Source organism: Heloderma suspectum, chromosome 5 (genome assembly GCF_057233095.1).
Source record: "Heloderma suspectum isolate Gila_16-S chromosome 5, 16-S_ref, whole genome shotgun sequence".
NCBI classification, from domain to species: Eukaryota; Metazoa; Chordata; class Lepidosauria; order Squamata; family Helodermatidae; genus Heloderma; species Heloderma suspectum.
In genome coordinates, this window is record NC_139462.1 from 113,660,198 (window position 1) to 113,673,895 (window position 13,698).

General features: G+C 40.8%; 1 protein-coding gene and 1 long non-coding RNA gene across 5 annotated transcripts in view; one reads left to right on the forward strand and one right to left on the reverse strand.

Moving 5' to 3' along the window:
* Nucleotides 1–13,698, forward strand: part of ADGRA3 (adhesion G protein-coupled receptor A3) — a 78,737-nt gene that overhangs the window by 9,848 nt on the left and 55,191 nt on the right. For 2 of the 4 annotated variants that reach the window (XM_084857018.1, XM_084857020.1), the window contains exon 2: nucleotides 7,398–7,469. In XM_084857018.1, coding sequence (XP_084713144.1) covers nucleotides 7,398–7,469 — 72 coding nt within the window. Of the gene's footprint in view, nucleotides 1–7,397; nucleotides 7,470–9,946; nucleotides 9,999–10,770; nucleotides 10,856–13,698 lie in introns of those variants that run through there. The other 2 variants (XM_084857023.1, XM_084857022.1) reach the window with 2 other exon arrangements.
* The window catches only part of LOC146344279 (uncharacterized), a 33,370-nt gene that overhangs the window by 5,560 nt on the left and 14,112 nt on the right, over nucleotides 1–13,698 (reverse strand). The gene's annotated exons all lie outside the window — the stretch shown is intronic.

The following is a 13,698-nucleotide window of genomic DNA, read 5'->3' on the forward strand; positions in this document are numbered from 1 at the left end:
AACCTGCATGTTTTCCCTAGGAAGGCTGATAGCTTCCGGTATGGGGCCAGTTTAGGTCAGAGAAACGTTGTGGTGGGCAGCGAGGAAAACATGTTGATAATACACAAACACTCACACCATGCTATTCTGACCCAATTTGCAGGGTGTCATGGCTACCTTTAACAAAAAAAGAGGAGCATCGGGTCCTGCATCTTGTCTGTTTTGACCCTGAGCTTCATCACTGAACAAGGATTGTAACCCGGATTCCTCATACCCGGGCCTAATATTCTGTTCACTACATCATAGTGCATATGATGGCAGTATTCAAGAGCAATGCACCCATAGGCCTTAGTTGTGGAGCTTTCTGTAGTTTCATATCCTCAGCTGTGTCCTAATACCGAAGCAGGAAGAGCTGAATGACTCTCTTCTCAGGGTCAATATGTTAGGTTAATTAAGTAGCTTGTAACTGAGGCTTATCTTTTTTTACTCTAGAGTAAGTATGCATGGCCTCAATTCAAATCGGCATCAACGCATACCCGGAGGGAAGGATTAACCCCCACACACACACTGTTTTGTGTCCTAAAATCCCTCCCCGGGGGCGGGGGGGGGGGGCTTATAACACCTCATTGGTGTTAGTGGGGGGAATTTGGGGAAGCAAATGGTGGGGAAGGTTAATCCTCTCAATATGTGGTGGTCCCAATCTGAATTGGAGCTGCATGCAGTTAGTCCAGAGTACAAAAAAATAAGCCTCAGCTACACACTGCGTAATTAACCTAACATGTAGTTTTACCTTCATGTACTTTACGGAGTGGCACAGCCTCTCTCGCTTTTATGATCCCAAAGAGCTTCAAAGCACCTTATCTGTAGTAAAGGTATACTGTAGATACTTTGTTTTCAGCATCCCATAGTGTTTACAGTCCTATCTTTTACTAATTTCTGTTTAACTGCAGTAATAGGTGGAGGAAGTCTGTTGCTTCATTTGTGCGCAACCCTATGCATGTTTAGACAGAAAAAAGGCACACAATTCCTCACATTCCCCAGAATACCCTTAAATGTTAAGCATATTCTAAAGTCCACTGTCAAAACTGAGAATACATTTCATTTCCAGCGCTAAATTACATATAGGGAAGTCTTTCAATACATTATCTGTGATAGTTGATAAATTTTCAAGAGCAAAAAAACTATTTTAGTAGTAATTCTCACAGAGAGATCAGTGAAGCTAAAATAGTGGTAAGGCGGCCTTTTGAGCCCTTGGGCACATTTGGAAATTTGAGAAACTGTCTTGGTCACAGCTGTGAAATGGCTGCCATGGTTGGTTATGGCTAGACAGAAAGGACAAGTAACCTTCCCAGAGGCATTCATTGGAAATTAAGATGGAAGCAGCTAGAGGCTCCCACTTCACTTTGAAACAATCCCAGGTGCCAGTATGAAAATTTAAAAAATAAATAAAATAAAAAAATCAGGAGGAATACAGTGTCTTGATGGACACCAACGAAGGTTTCTGGGGGCACATTGGTGCCTACCCTTGAGCTAGGAAGTTCAAATAATGATATGTTTCCCATTAATGCTGGCAAGTAGTAAAACCATCATATTTTCATTTTTGTTCACAAAAATTACTTTGAGCATAACTTTTCAGTTTGTCATATGGCTGGAAAAAGTTGAAGCTAGTAAGTGTAACACCAGTTTATCTGTCTTATCAAAAGAAAGGAGCCAAATTGAGCGGTGTGGAGAATCAAAGAGAGAGAACTCAGTTGCCTGGACTTGATTTTACGATCTTTTTGTTATACCTTGAGGTAATAGGCTGCTAGTTAATTGAAAGTAACTTGTGTCTTTGTAATTGGCAAGGTTGGGAACCTTGAAAATATTCTGCAATACTGTCAGCATCTGTCAAGCCTTGGCCTAGTTCCAAGGCAGGATACAACTGGAGTTCAGTTCAGGCAGGCAACAAGCAGAAAGGCAATAAATGTGGTCACAGACAGGCAAGACATCAGGTACCAGATCAGATGAACTAGGAACAAAGGGACAGTGGCAATAGATATAGTCACGGATAGGTTGAAAGTCAGGTATCATATCAGGCAGACAGGGATCAAGGGGCCAGAGGCAAGTATGGAATCAGAGCCAGGCTGAAAATCAAGTTTCAAGGTGGCAGTAGAGAGTTGGAGGGGCCAGAAGCAGATGCAAGGTCCAAAGCAGGCAAGGATTACAATCTAAGATGCAGTAAAGAGTCCTTTACGCTTAAGACAAGTTGCTTGGACTGATGAACTGGCTTGGCTGCAAGGACTGGTTTGTCCTGATTGGAGTAACTTGGGAGTGCAAAAAGGAGGTAGACCCTAGATCTGTCTTAAAAACAATTGCTTGTGGCTTTTGTACAAGTGTGCAATGGAAGCGGGACACCCCCATGTGTCAGATCAACACTTCAGACCATGAGGATCAGGTTGCTAAGGGGATGATCTCTTCCCCTTTTCCTGACCTGTCAGTGGATAATTTGCACACACTTGTCACTGACATATGTCAAATCACTTCCCGAGCATGGGGACGGGTTTTTTTGACAAGTTATTTGACAAGAACAGATCATGGCTCTGCTGGGCTAAACAAAGTAATGTGGAGAGGATGAAACTGACAAGGATATTGACAAGAGGGGAACAGGCCACGCTGGGCTACATAGTGGATACAAGCGGACTTGTGAAGCTGCGCAGTTGTGCAAGAGTGGCAGTTAACCATTTCTAAAAAAAAGTATGACAGTATTTATGAACATTTCAAGGCCCACCAAAAACATGTTTTTATAGGTCATATTAAAAGGAGAAAGTCTTCCACTTGGTATCTTATTTTTATTTGTGTGATGCATGATTTTCCAAGTGATGGGAGAGTTCAGTGCAGAACTAGGTGGAATCTTCAACAACAGTAATGAATAACATTTTTTTTTTAAAGAGATTGTACGCAGAAATATTTTGATGAGGAAAATTACCTTGGAACAGTTTATACTGTCAAGCTTCTGCAGATGGAGTTTAAAATAGTTACTGTGCAAGTCTGTGAGGGTTTCTTTTTGTCAAATGTTTCTTTCACAGTTTTCCCTGGAACTTTTCCCAGAAAAATATTTACTTACGCTTCAGAAGGCTTTCCATGTGGCCACTGTTTTCACTAGGAAAGCTCTTTCATGATTGTACAAGTGGCAGCATATCCTCTTAGGATACCCTTTCATATTATAATATGATATATTCTTTACTGTTATTAATAATGGCTGGTATCCAAAGAGCTGTTTTGATCCACGCAAGGGACTCATAGTAGTCATACTGAATTTTCTTTGCTCTTTGATCCCCATGTAACATCACAAACTGCGTTTTAGACTCACCTCAGTTTCCAAAGCAACTTGCCATACAGTATTGCAGGGGAGGGGCTTTCCATTAAAGAAAAAAGCATCTCTAAAGCTCCCTTGGATTCACTGAATGTTTTGATATTTCATTGCCTTTATCATAATCTTTTTGGTTTTACTGTTTAGCTACCTTGTGGGCCAATTATATGGAAATGTATGAATGAATTAATGAAATTAGCTTCATATTGTGGCCAATATTAACTATTTTTCTTCCAGAAAAGAACCCAGAAAAACACTGTACAACATAATTTTCCACCACTTGGACTGGTTCAGCCACTCAGATACATTTTTGTTAGCAACAAAATACTCACATATGCTGCCCTTTCTGCCTGAAAAGGTACCCAAAGCAGCTAGCAGCATAATAAAAATATATCTAAGCAGCCATAAAATAAACAAAAGTACAGAATCGAGTAGAAAGAACTATAGAACCAACTTCTGGCTGGGGCATAAATATTGAAAACTGATTTATGAGTTGTTTGGTTTGAACGTGGTTTTAATCCTGCGTTGTGGGCAAAATGTGCAAACTCTTGTTTGCTGAGTTGAGGTGAGATGGAAAATTATGAGTTGCTGAAAACCTAGCAAATTAAGTAATCAACATATGCAAGGGGAAGATGAAACACTTGAGTTTGAGTTCATTATAATAGTATTAAACCTTTATTGCTGAACAACAGCCTGCAAGGGAAAATGCCAGCTTAAATGCACTTTCATGTTCTAGTTTATTCAGTCTGTAAATCATGTTCTAGTTATGCATTTAATCTGTAAATTGGTATAACTATTACTTTTGTTCTATTACTTATACAATATTTTTTGCTTTTTGCCCAGTTTAAGTCAGACAACTGAAGCAGTGCTACGTGTCTTTTTCTTAGTCAGCAGCAGTGGCACTGCCAGAGTTGAGAGGGTTCTCTGGGCAAGATGCCTTCCGGAGGAGCCCACATGCACAGTCCTGGCTGTTCCACGCTCCTGTTTCACTGCCCCACCTGAACTCTTCCCCCGCTTCTCTTGCTCTCCCACCACCCAGCACTATTTTTTTTATCTCTGCTTGTTCACTCGCCCTACAGTGCCTGTGTTTTCTCTCTCTCTCTCTCTCCCCCCCCCTCACCTCAGTACTGTTTCTCTTTCTCCCCTCCCCAGGGGTCTTTCTTTTTCCCTCTGTTCTTTCTCCTTCCCCTACCCTGGTGTTGGTGCTTGCTCCCCTACCCCTTACCAGGCAGCAGCACCTTTCTCTCTCTCTCTTTCTTCTATCTCTTAGAAAAGCTCAGGCTCACTGCAAAGCAAAGGTGCAGTTGCCTTGAATGTTGATTTCCCCAGCATGCCACTTGACTCCATGTAGAGACTATCTAGAAAAACTAAGTTTCTGGGCACAACTGCCATTTCCTCCACTTCTCTGTAAGTTAAAAGGGAGAAAAAAGGAAGAATAGGTGTCATTGCCTAGGGAGACGTAAACGTGTGTGTGGGGGGGGGGGGAGGCGGGGAACCAGGAGGAGAAACTGTATGTGGAGGCAACTACTCATTAGGTCAGTGGAGCAGGCAGGAAAGGGTTAACTCAGGTAGGCAATATGGTGCCCACTCCTCCCACTTGATTTTTAAAAATTACATTTTCTTACTAGTAGCTTGGATTGCTTCAAACCAAAGTGAGGGCCTCTAGTCACTGAAATCTTCATTTCCCATGAATGCATCTGGCCCACATATAGGGCTCTGAGACATTCTTAGGAAATGAAGATGATCAGTGGTTGCAGGCTGATGCTTTCTTCTTCACTGTTCCCAGCCAACAAGAAAAAGAAGGGGGAAAGCAAAAGGTATTCCTGCCACTTCCGTCTTGTAAGCCGGATATTGGGGTGTGTGTGTAGGTAAACAGTGTGGGGGCAGGTAAAGCAGTATGGGCAGGGGTCTAGGAGGAGCAGCAATAAGCCAGCTTGTTGGGGGGGAGTGTGTGTTGTGAAATAGGTTTCTGTTAGCACAGAAAACTGCATTCAAAGGATATGCATTCAACATAGTTTAATATGTTGGGGCTCAAACTACCTCTGCCTTATACTCGAGACTTTTGAGTAGGTTGCTTGTCTTTTGTGCCTCCCATGGCAGTCATTTTGTGGTTTTGCCCACAGGCCCAAAAAGGTTGCCTGCCTCTGTGTGAACTCTTCCAGGAGAAGACAGGGCCAAATAAAAACAAATATTTTGACTTTTCCAGGGAGCAGGATTATTTTGCTTCTGCTCTTGACCTACTTGGAGTAGCCTTGGGTCTAAGTTGGCTGTATTTCCTTATATCCCTCTCCTTGCCTTTCTCATGCTCCTATCCAGAAAACTGAAGGTGATATGATTCTTTAAAAAAAGAAAGAAAGAAGACGACAACCGAAGAAGGAGCTCCAGTATTTGGTCAGTGGGGAAGTTCACATTTCCTTGGACTCCAATTAACTTGCTATATCTGCTTCAAACAGGGAAAGTTCAGATCACAGTCAGTGTGCTCTGTTCTGAGGCAAGTGCACATCATGCCCTTCCTGGTGCAGGCAAAAAGATGATTATTGAACCTTTAGATGGCACACCTCTGAGGGGGAAGAAGTTTAGTTTGCTGTACCTCCGCTCATCTGTTCTGGCCATTGGCCCAAGAAAGGAAAGTAGCAGCCCCAAATTATCACTACACACACCCAGCAGTATGTTGGTTTTCACCTGTTAAAGGGCAGCTCCAGACAGCAGAAATGGCCTTCTGCAATGGGGAGGGATGGAGGGAGCCCACATGTGGGAAACTTGCGCACTATACCCTTCCCAGCCACAGCTGATAACAAAGGAAAGGCAACCACCTCTGGCCTACCATTGTGACAGATTTGTCCTTGTCTATGGATTTTATAATATGGGATTTCTGTATTTAGCTTGATCATGGATCAGCAGTCCTCTCTTTCATGTGCTTGGTGCAATTACAGAGCACCATGTTTGCTTTGATTGACCCAATGCCATAAACTAGATTCCACTCTTGGCTCTTCCAGTAGTTTCTCTTGCACCATCAAAACCATATTGCACACCGATCGCCAGTGTCTCTCAAGCTTATTCAGTAGGTAAGGAGCTCTCTCCAGTGGTGGTAAAACCTCATCCATCTTAAATTGGGCGAGGATGGGGCACTCCTGTGAGAACACTCCCAGTGCCAGTGGTGGGATGGTGAGCTGTTACGAGGGGTTATTATTAATGCAGATTTCATCAGCAGGTGGGGGTGGGGGCACTGATAATGCATCAGGACCGGGAGGAAGAGGAATTTAACTCTTTTCTTTCGCTGCTATCGTCCTGGGAAAAATCCCTCTGGAAGCGATATTTGTATTTCAGAACTAAATTGTACAGAGCCATGTGCTCATATGCATTAATTGATACAAAATAATTGATTTACATTGATTTAACTTGCCATGAAAAAATATCAATTTAAATCAAGTTATTCATTTTGAAATATTTATTGAGCAAACACGTATTCTAACTGGTTGCTCTTACAATTAGAGCATATTGGTTTGTAAGAGAGCTTCGGTACAGAAATAAATAAACAAACAAACAAACTAAATAGAGCCTTTATGTAACCTAAAGATATTTAAAGAAACTCTAAGCCATACAACCTGCATCTCTTCTACACTGTCAAATTATGTCTGTTTCCAGCCCATGCAAGATGACTTCCTCAAGTCTCCAGGTACTTCAAGAAGGGACAATCTAGGCTCCCCCACTTTTTGCGGCTCCCATTCAGAGCACTTACTGCCACAATTACTGTGAATTGGCACTGGCAACTCCTCCACATCATAGACGGTTATGCAATGTATTAAATACATCAGGATTTGTCAACCAGAGATTATGAACTGAGGCTAAGGCCCTTTGTGAAAACACAGAATTTAAGGACATTAAAATAAACTTGCTACATGTGTGAAACAGAGTATACTCTTCTGCAGTTCTATCTCTTCTACAGCACCAATTTAAGCAACATGAGGAAAAAACAGTACTTTTACCCAGTGCAGCTGCAGGTGTGTGTTTTTAAATAGTTGTTTCTTAGGAATCTTCTTATAATGCTGTTTCATTATTTGTTTTATAGGATTCTGAGCAACAATAAGATATCAGGATTGAAGAATGGTTCCTTTGCTGGATTAAGCTTTCTTGAACGATTGTAAGCTCTTTAATGTTATTTTTTAAATTATGCTTTGTGGTAGGAAAAACTTCCCCTCTGTTTAAATATATTGGATTGTTTTAAAACAATTAAGATGCTCTAACAATTGTACATGAATGACTATGTTTCCTGCTGAACATACGATACATAACTAATTGCTTCAGAAAATAGTGCACATAAGAAAGAAGGAAGATATTTCAGTGATTCCAAATATGTATGGGTAAGAAGCCACCCCCACCACGCACTGCACCATGTTCAGACAACACGTCAACCCGCGCTGCATTGTGGGTAATTATACAAATCATGGGGGTGGGGGGAGAAGCCACGGTGGCTTCTTTTACCCCCTTGATTGTCCAAACCCAGTCTATGTCATGTAGACACTCCGTATGTGAGTGAAGAAAAAGTGGTCATTCTAAAGTACACTCTTAGCGTGGTGTATCCAGTAGGGGCAGTGTGCACACGACTGGCCCTGGTTCACATGCGCCCAGCCCTGCCAGCCCAGGTCAGTGCATGGCTGCAATATAGTGCTTCTAGGGGCGAAAAACTGGTTTCTGGAAGCAGCTCAACCTGCCCCTTCCAGAAACCAGCATTTTCTTCCATGTTGGGGCTTGCCCCCGGAAGCCCTATATTGCAGCTGCGCATAGAGCTGGCCTGGCGGGGCGGGGCCCATGTGGACTCAGGCCCTGCAAGGCTGGGCACGTGCACACCTCCCCAATTGGATACTACCCAAAGTGTGAAGCATCCTTAGTCAGTGTGTTTTTTTACACACACTCTTCCACTTGGCAGTCTAAAGGTAGGCATGAGAAAAACGGTCATGACATAACTGGCTTCCTTATTCCAATGAACAATAAAAATTAATTTTGCAATTGTTTTAATGAGAAAGTAAGTTCAGGATATGGTTACTACCTCAAGCAGAGCAATAGGAAAGTTTGGAGATTGAGTGGAACATTGTCTGAGAATTAAAAGGGGTCCCAAAAAATGGGAAACCATTTTCCCCATTCAAATTCAAATAGTTCCATAATATTAAATAGAAGTTTTAATAGTTGAACAGAATTGCAGACTTGAGCTGGCACAGCTACCACCGTTGTATCCCTGTGATGGGAAAAATAATACCTCCCTTCTGTGCTGTGAAATCAGGCACACCAGTAGGCATCTTTCTTGTGGGGAATCTACCAAACCTACTTAGATAGGTTTGCCTTCCAGGGCGAGGGAGGATTCCATCTTTTCTTCTCAAATGAGTCAGCCTACGTCTCTCCTCTGCCACATCCTCATGCATCATCTTAGCTTTTCTCCTTATCATCTCTGATATCCTTCAGTTCCTACTCCTATCTTGGTTTCTGCATGGTATAATAGTAGAAATTTCTTTAGTAAGACGCATTTAAAATTAATAGCTTGTTCAATATCAAAAGGATTGTATCCTTAAAAGGAAAAAAAAATCCCAGAAACTTAAACATGCCGTTTTTGGCACTAATGTTGTGTCTCTTTAGCATGCCAGCTTGAGCTGCTTCTTTTCTTTTATTTTCCCTTCTTTTTTTATTTCCATTTCTTCTTCTACAAGTAGCCCTTCTCTTTTCAATAACTGCAGAGGTCACCTTTGTAAGTAGATGAACTTTGGGTATTGAGCCATGAAAGGTCAGGTCTAGCCTACAGCATTTATGCTAAATACCAAGATTAAAGTAACTTCTGACCTTAAAGAATTATGTTTTTTAATTAATGCTGAAGGAAAGAAACAACTAGACAACTGTACTAGCTGGTACATTCTGGAGGGCAGATTGTGTATTGCTAATACAGTTCCTTCCTTCCTTCGAATTTTCAAGCAAATTTGTAGCTTGAAAGTCATGTTAAAGTAAATTCAGGATATGGTCACCAGGTGAGTTCATACCAAGAGTGAGATTTGAATAAAGGACTTCCTGGTCTACAGTTCGGTCTCTTAAGACACAACACTACCTCTTAATTAGAGTTCAGAAGAAGCAAGGCTAAAATAGCATGTGACAAAGGTTGACACTTTTGACATCTGTTCACCTGTTCCTGAAATTCTTTTGTGAGGACTGACTGAAATTGGTAGCTTCTCTAGGTATGCTCTTTTCTCTTCCCATTCCCCCCAACATAAATGAAGTGTGTTTGTTTGGGGAAAATTTCCCCTTTTTACTTCTGATACCATTCCACATGGTAACAGCTAAATAATTTGAATATTGCTTTTGCTGAAGGCTGCAGAAGGGAAGAGCATATGGGTGGAAATGCAGATAAGGACATGGCTCAGAGGAGGGTTTAAACTTCAGTGAGTTACTTGATATTTCATTATGATTTCTAAAAATAAAATGAAAAGTATTAATAATAAAGATAAGGATAGATACCTGCCCTGTAGTGAATTAACAAACTATATTTTAAAGGGTATGGAAGATAATCTGCTTTCATCTCTGTCACTGAGATCAAATGTGTCAATAGTGAAATGTCTCCTCCCATATGTACCTGCCCAGACCCTTGAATCATCTTCAGAGGCCCTGCTCTGGATACCTGTGCTGATTGAAGGTAGGCTGGTGGCTCCAAGAGAGAGGGCGTTATTGATTGTGGTGCCCCACTCCTGGAATGCTCACTCCAAAGAGCACCCATGCTGTTAGTATTACAACTCTAGGCAAAAACATTCTTTTTCTTCCAGATATTTTAGAGTCTAGATTTTGTGGTTTAGAATTCCCTGTAGAGTGCTAGAATGACTGCATTTATATATTTTATATTGTATTTTTGTACTGATTATTGTTGGGAGTTATTAAAAATAGTTTACTGTTTTTATTCTTTTAGTTTTTTATTCTTATAATCTGCCCAGAGAACTTCTGTTTTTGTCGGACTAAAAGTATAATAAATATACACCAAATTATTGGATTATAGCACCTTGTAATAGGTTGAAAAAGGTACTAAATGTACTTGCTCAATTTTTGTAGGTTGATGTGGCAGAGTGGTTAAGAGAATGAGCTACGAATCAGTGAGGTGGCATTTGGCAAACTATTCTCTCTCAGCCTCAGGCTCTTTAACTGCAGTATGAGAATAATAATACTGACCAACCTTAAATGGCAATGTTAAGAATTACAAAGTTAATACAAATGAACACTTGGAACACTCTAAATCGCTATATGTGCGAAGAGAAAACTTACTGGAAAAGACCCTGATGCTGGGAAAGATTGAAGGCAAAAGGAGAAGGGGACGGCAGAGGATGAGATGGCTAGATAGCATCACCAATGCAGTGAATATGAACTTGAGCATACTCCGGGAGAGAGCGGAGGACAGGAAGGCCTGACGTGCTATGGTCCATGGGGTCACGAAGATTCGGACACGACTTAACAACTGAACAACAACAACATCAACAAAGCACTATATGAATCCTAAGTATTACTGTTAGTATTATCATTCAGTATCACTACTTCCTCTAATAGCATCTCTAGAAGGTCAAGTGCTGAATGATTTCTTTTGTCTATACGTTCAATAGAGTAGAAATATCATTGATACTATCATCTGTGGTTTTAACAGAAACACTGACAGTTAACGTTGGCCTTCATAACTATTAGAATATATGCACATTCATTAAAGTAGTAGGCAAAAGCAACCTATTTTATAATTATTATCATTTATTACATTTCTGATCCGTCCAATAACTAATGTTCCTCAGGCAGGTTACAAACAGTTAAACTAAAATGCTCTAGAATTGTTAAAAATATAAAATACAATACAAATATTTAACAGAATAAAATACAGTATAATGCAGAACAATAAACAGCACTGTTTATTTTCTATCATCAAAGCCCTTCATGTGTTTTCAGGCAAAGAATAAAAGTTTATATTTTAAAATGAATATATAAGCTTGAAATATAGAGCACAATCCATCCCGCTGCAGGTAAGAATAGGCCTAGGGCTCAGTGAAGCCCTCTTTTCTCCTGGCCTGCCAGCTCTCGGTGCGCATGCCCTGCAGTTTATTGGGCTTTGTACAGAATGGACATCTCCCAGACAATCTCCTCCCCAAGGCCCCACATCATGTTCCTTGAGCTTCTTAGTCTTTCATTTTGTATCGCCTTATAGTCTATCCTTATGGCGCTATAGCCTTCCCTTATGAGGAAAGGTTACAACATCTGGGACTGTTAAGCTTAGGAAAAAGGCGAGTAAGGGAAGATACAATGGAGGTGTACAAAATTTCTCATTTTAGTGTTCACCTTCAATATGCCACTTTCCTCAGAACCACAAAGTACTGCAGTATTTAAACAAATAAACATTCTAGGCTGTTTATGGTGCAAACACAATGGCCACAGTCCAACATAGAGTTAGGCCTTTAAACTCCTTAGAATCAACGAGCATGGGTATGCCTAACGTTAAGTTAAATTGTGGCCAGTGAGAATAAATATGTCATTTTACAAACTTTGGCAATTGTAATGATGACTTTAGTAGCTAATAACCATATATCCAAAGGGGTTCCATTAACTGGTTGTCTGGATACATGTTGATTCACTTAGTAACTTGTTCAAGTGGGAAGTGAATGTTCAAGTGGGAAGTGAATGCTTTCTATTTTAAGAACAGCAGATACTGAGAGACTATAAAATGCATTGCAAAGTGAAGCCACCTCTTTATAACATGTGTTGACAGAATTGTTTTGAAGATGTTTTTGATGGTGCCATTTTTTTTAAAGTATGTAATTGGTTTTGCTGCTAGGCAACTTGTATGTTGATTCAGATGCAATTTTATAAAATCACTTTAATTTTCTGCAACCCTGGTCAGTACCTAGTTTACTGGAGGATCCACTATCTCCAACACTGGAGTGTTGTCACATCCCAAGGGATTGGGCTGCTGGCACGTCTCTACAGAACCTTCTTGTGTCTCCATTGGCAATATGGGGTTAGACAGCATCCCCAAGGGGCTGTATGCCTGCTACTCATCCCAGCATAGTTTAATTCTTGAAATCTCAGTAGTAGCTTTTTTTAACTTGCTGTTGTCATTGTACACCTGTTTGAATACTTCCCCAGAGTTTATATTTACTGTCCGTCCGTCCTGTCCCCAACCTCCCGGTCAGCTTTACTCTACATTTTTTTTTCTTGGAAATGAAATTTACCACCGTATAATGTAGAAGCCAAGTGCCATCAGATCTTGGAGTAGTCAAAGCAAAGGTTCAAGTATGAGGTCTGCAGGTGTCATAAGGAGCCCCAGTCCTATTACTGAAGGCGTAGCCCAATATTATTTTAAAATAGGATTCTTAATGAGACAGGTATAATTTGATCATGGTTATGCAGTTTGGCAGCATTTATGTGACGTTAATCAAAACAGTTACAGCCATGTTGAGATTTGGGGAGAAAGGGAATACCATATGTTGTATGGTAATGAGTTGGATGAACAATGTAATGAGAACCAAGTGTTCATCTCTTGAGACAGTTTGTTCTGAAGTAATGTATTTATAGCCAGAAATATTGTATCCATAGGCAGTATCCTATTTGACACTACTGCTGACATAAATTACAGTGTGCTAGCATAAGTGAATGAACTTGAGCACACTCCGGGAGAGAGCGGAGGACAGGAAGACCTGGCATGCTATGGTCCATGGGGTCACGAAGAGTCGGACACAACTTAACGACTGAACAACAAGCATAAGTGGCCTCTAGTACAATCCCAACAGCATTTCCTCATGCGATGGGTTTTCTAGGGAAATCTGTTATGCCAGCAAATGTTGTTGGCATTGCACTGAAGGTTGCTTACGCTAGCGCAACAGAATTTACATTGGCAGTAGTATGGAATAGCATACTGGCCTTTGTTCTTTTAAGCTATATATATTATTGATCTCAAGTAAGAACCCAGAAAGAATTATACCAGGATTCAGACATGAAAGATCAATTGTATTGGGCATAATGGATTCAGTAGTTTTTTTAACTTTGTGTCATTGAGAGAGACATTTTCTTTTAACTGTGATATAAACCCTATGAGCACAGTCCTTCTTAATACGGGAACAGCACCCGTGTACAGAGGGATCCCTATAGGAGCTGGTTTTCTCCCCTCCCTGCTTTAGTATACTTGCACAGGTGTATATGTAGTTGGTACAGCATGCAATTTAGGGGATAATTTGAGGTTGGCTGAGTGTGCCTGTGTGTCGTGGCCCAGCTTTCTGGCACAGAACACCAAAATCAGTGAGATTTTTTATTGTAGCAGATCTCACAGCAAAAGCTTAACGGTACAACGTCTTATAAATTATATAGCTAAATCAAAG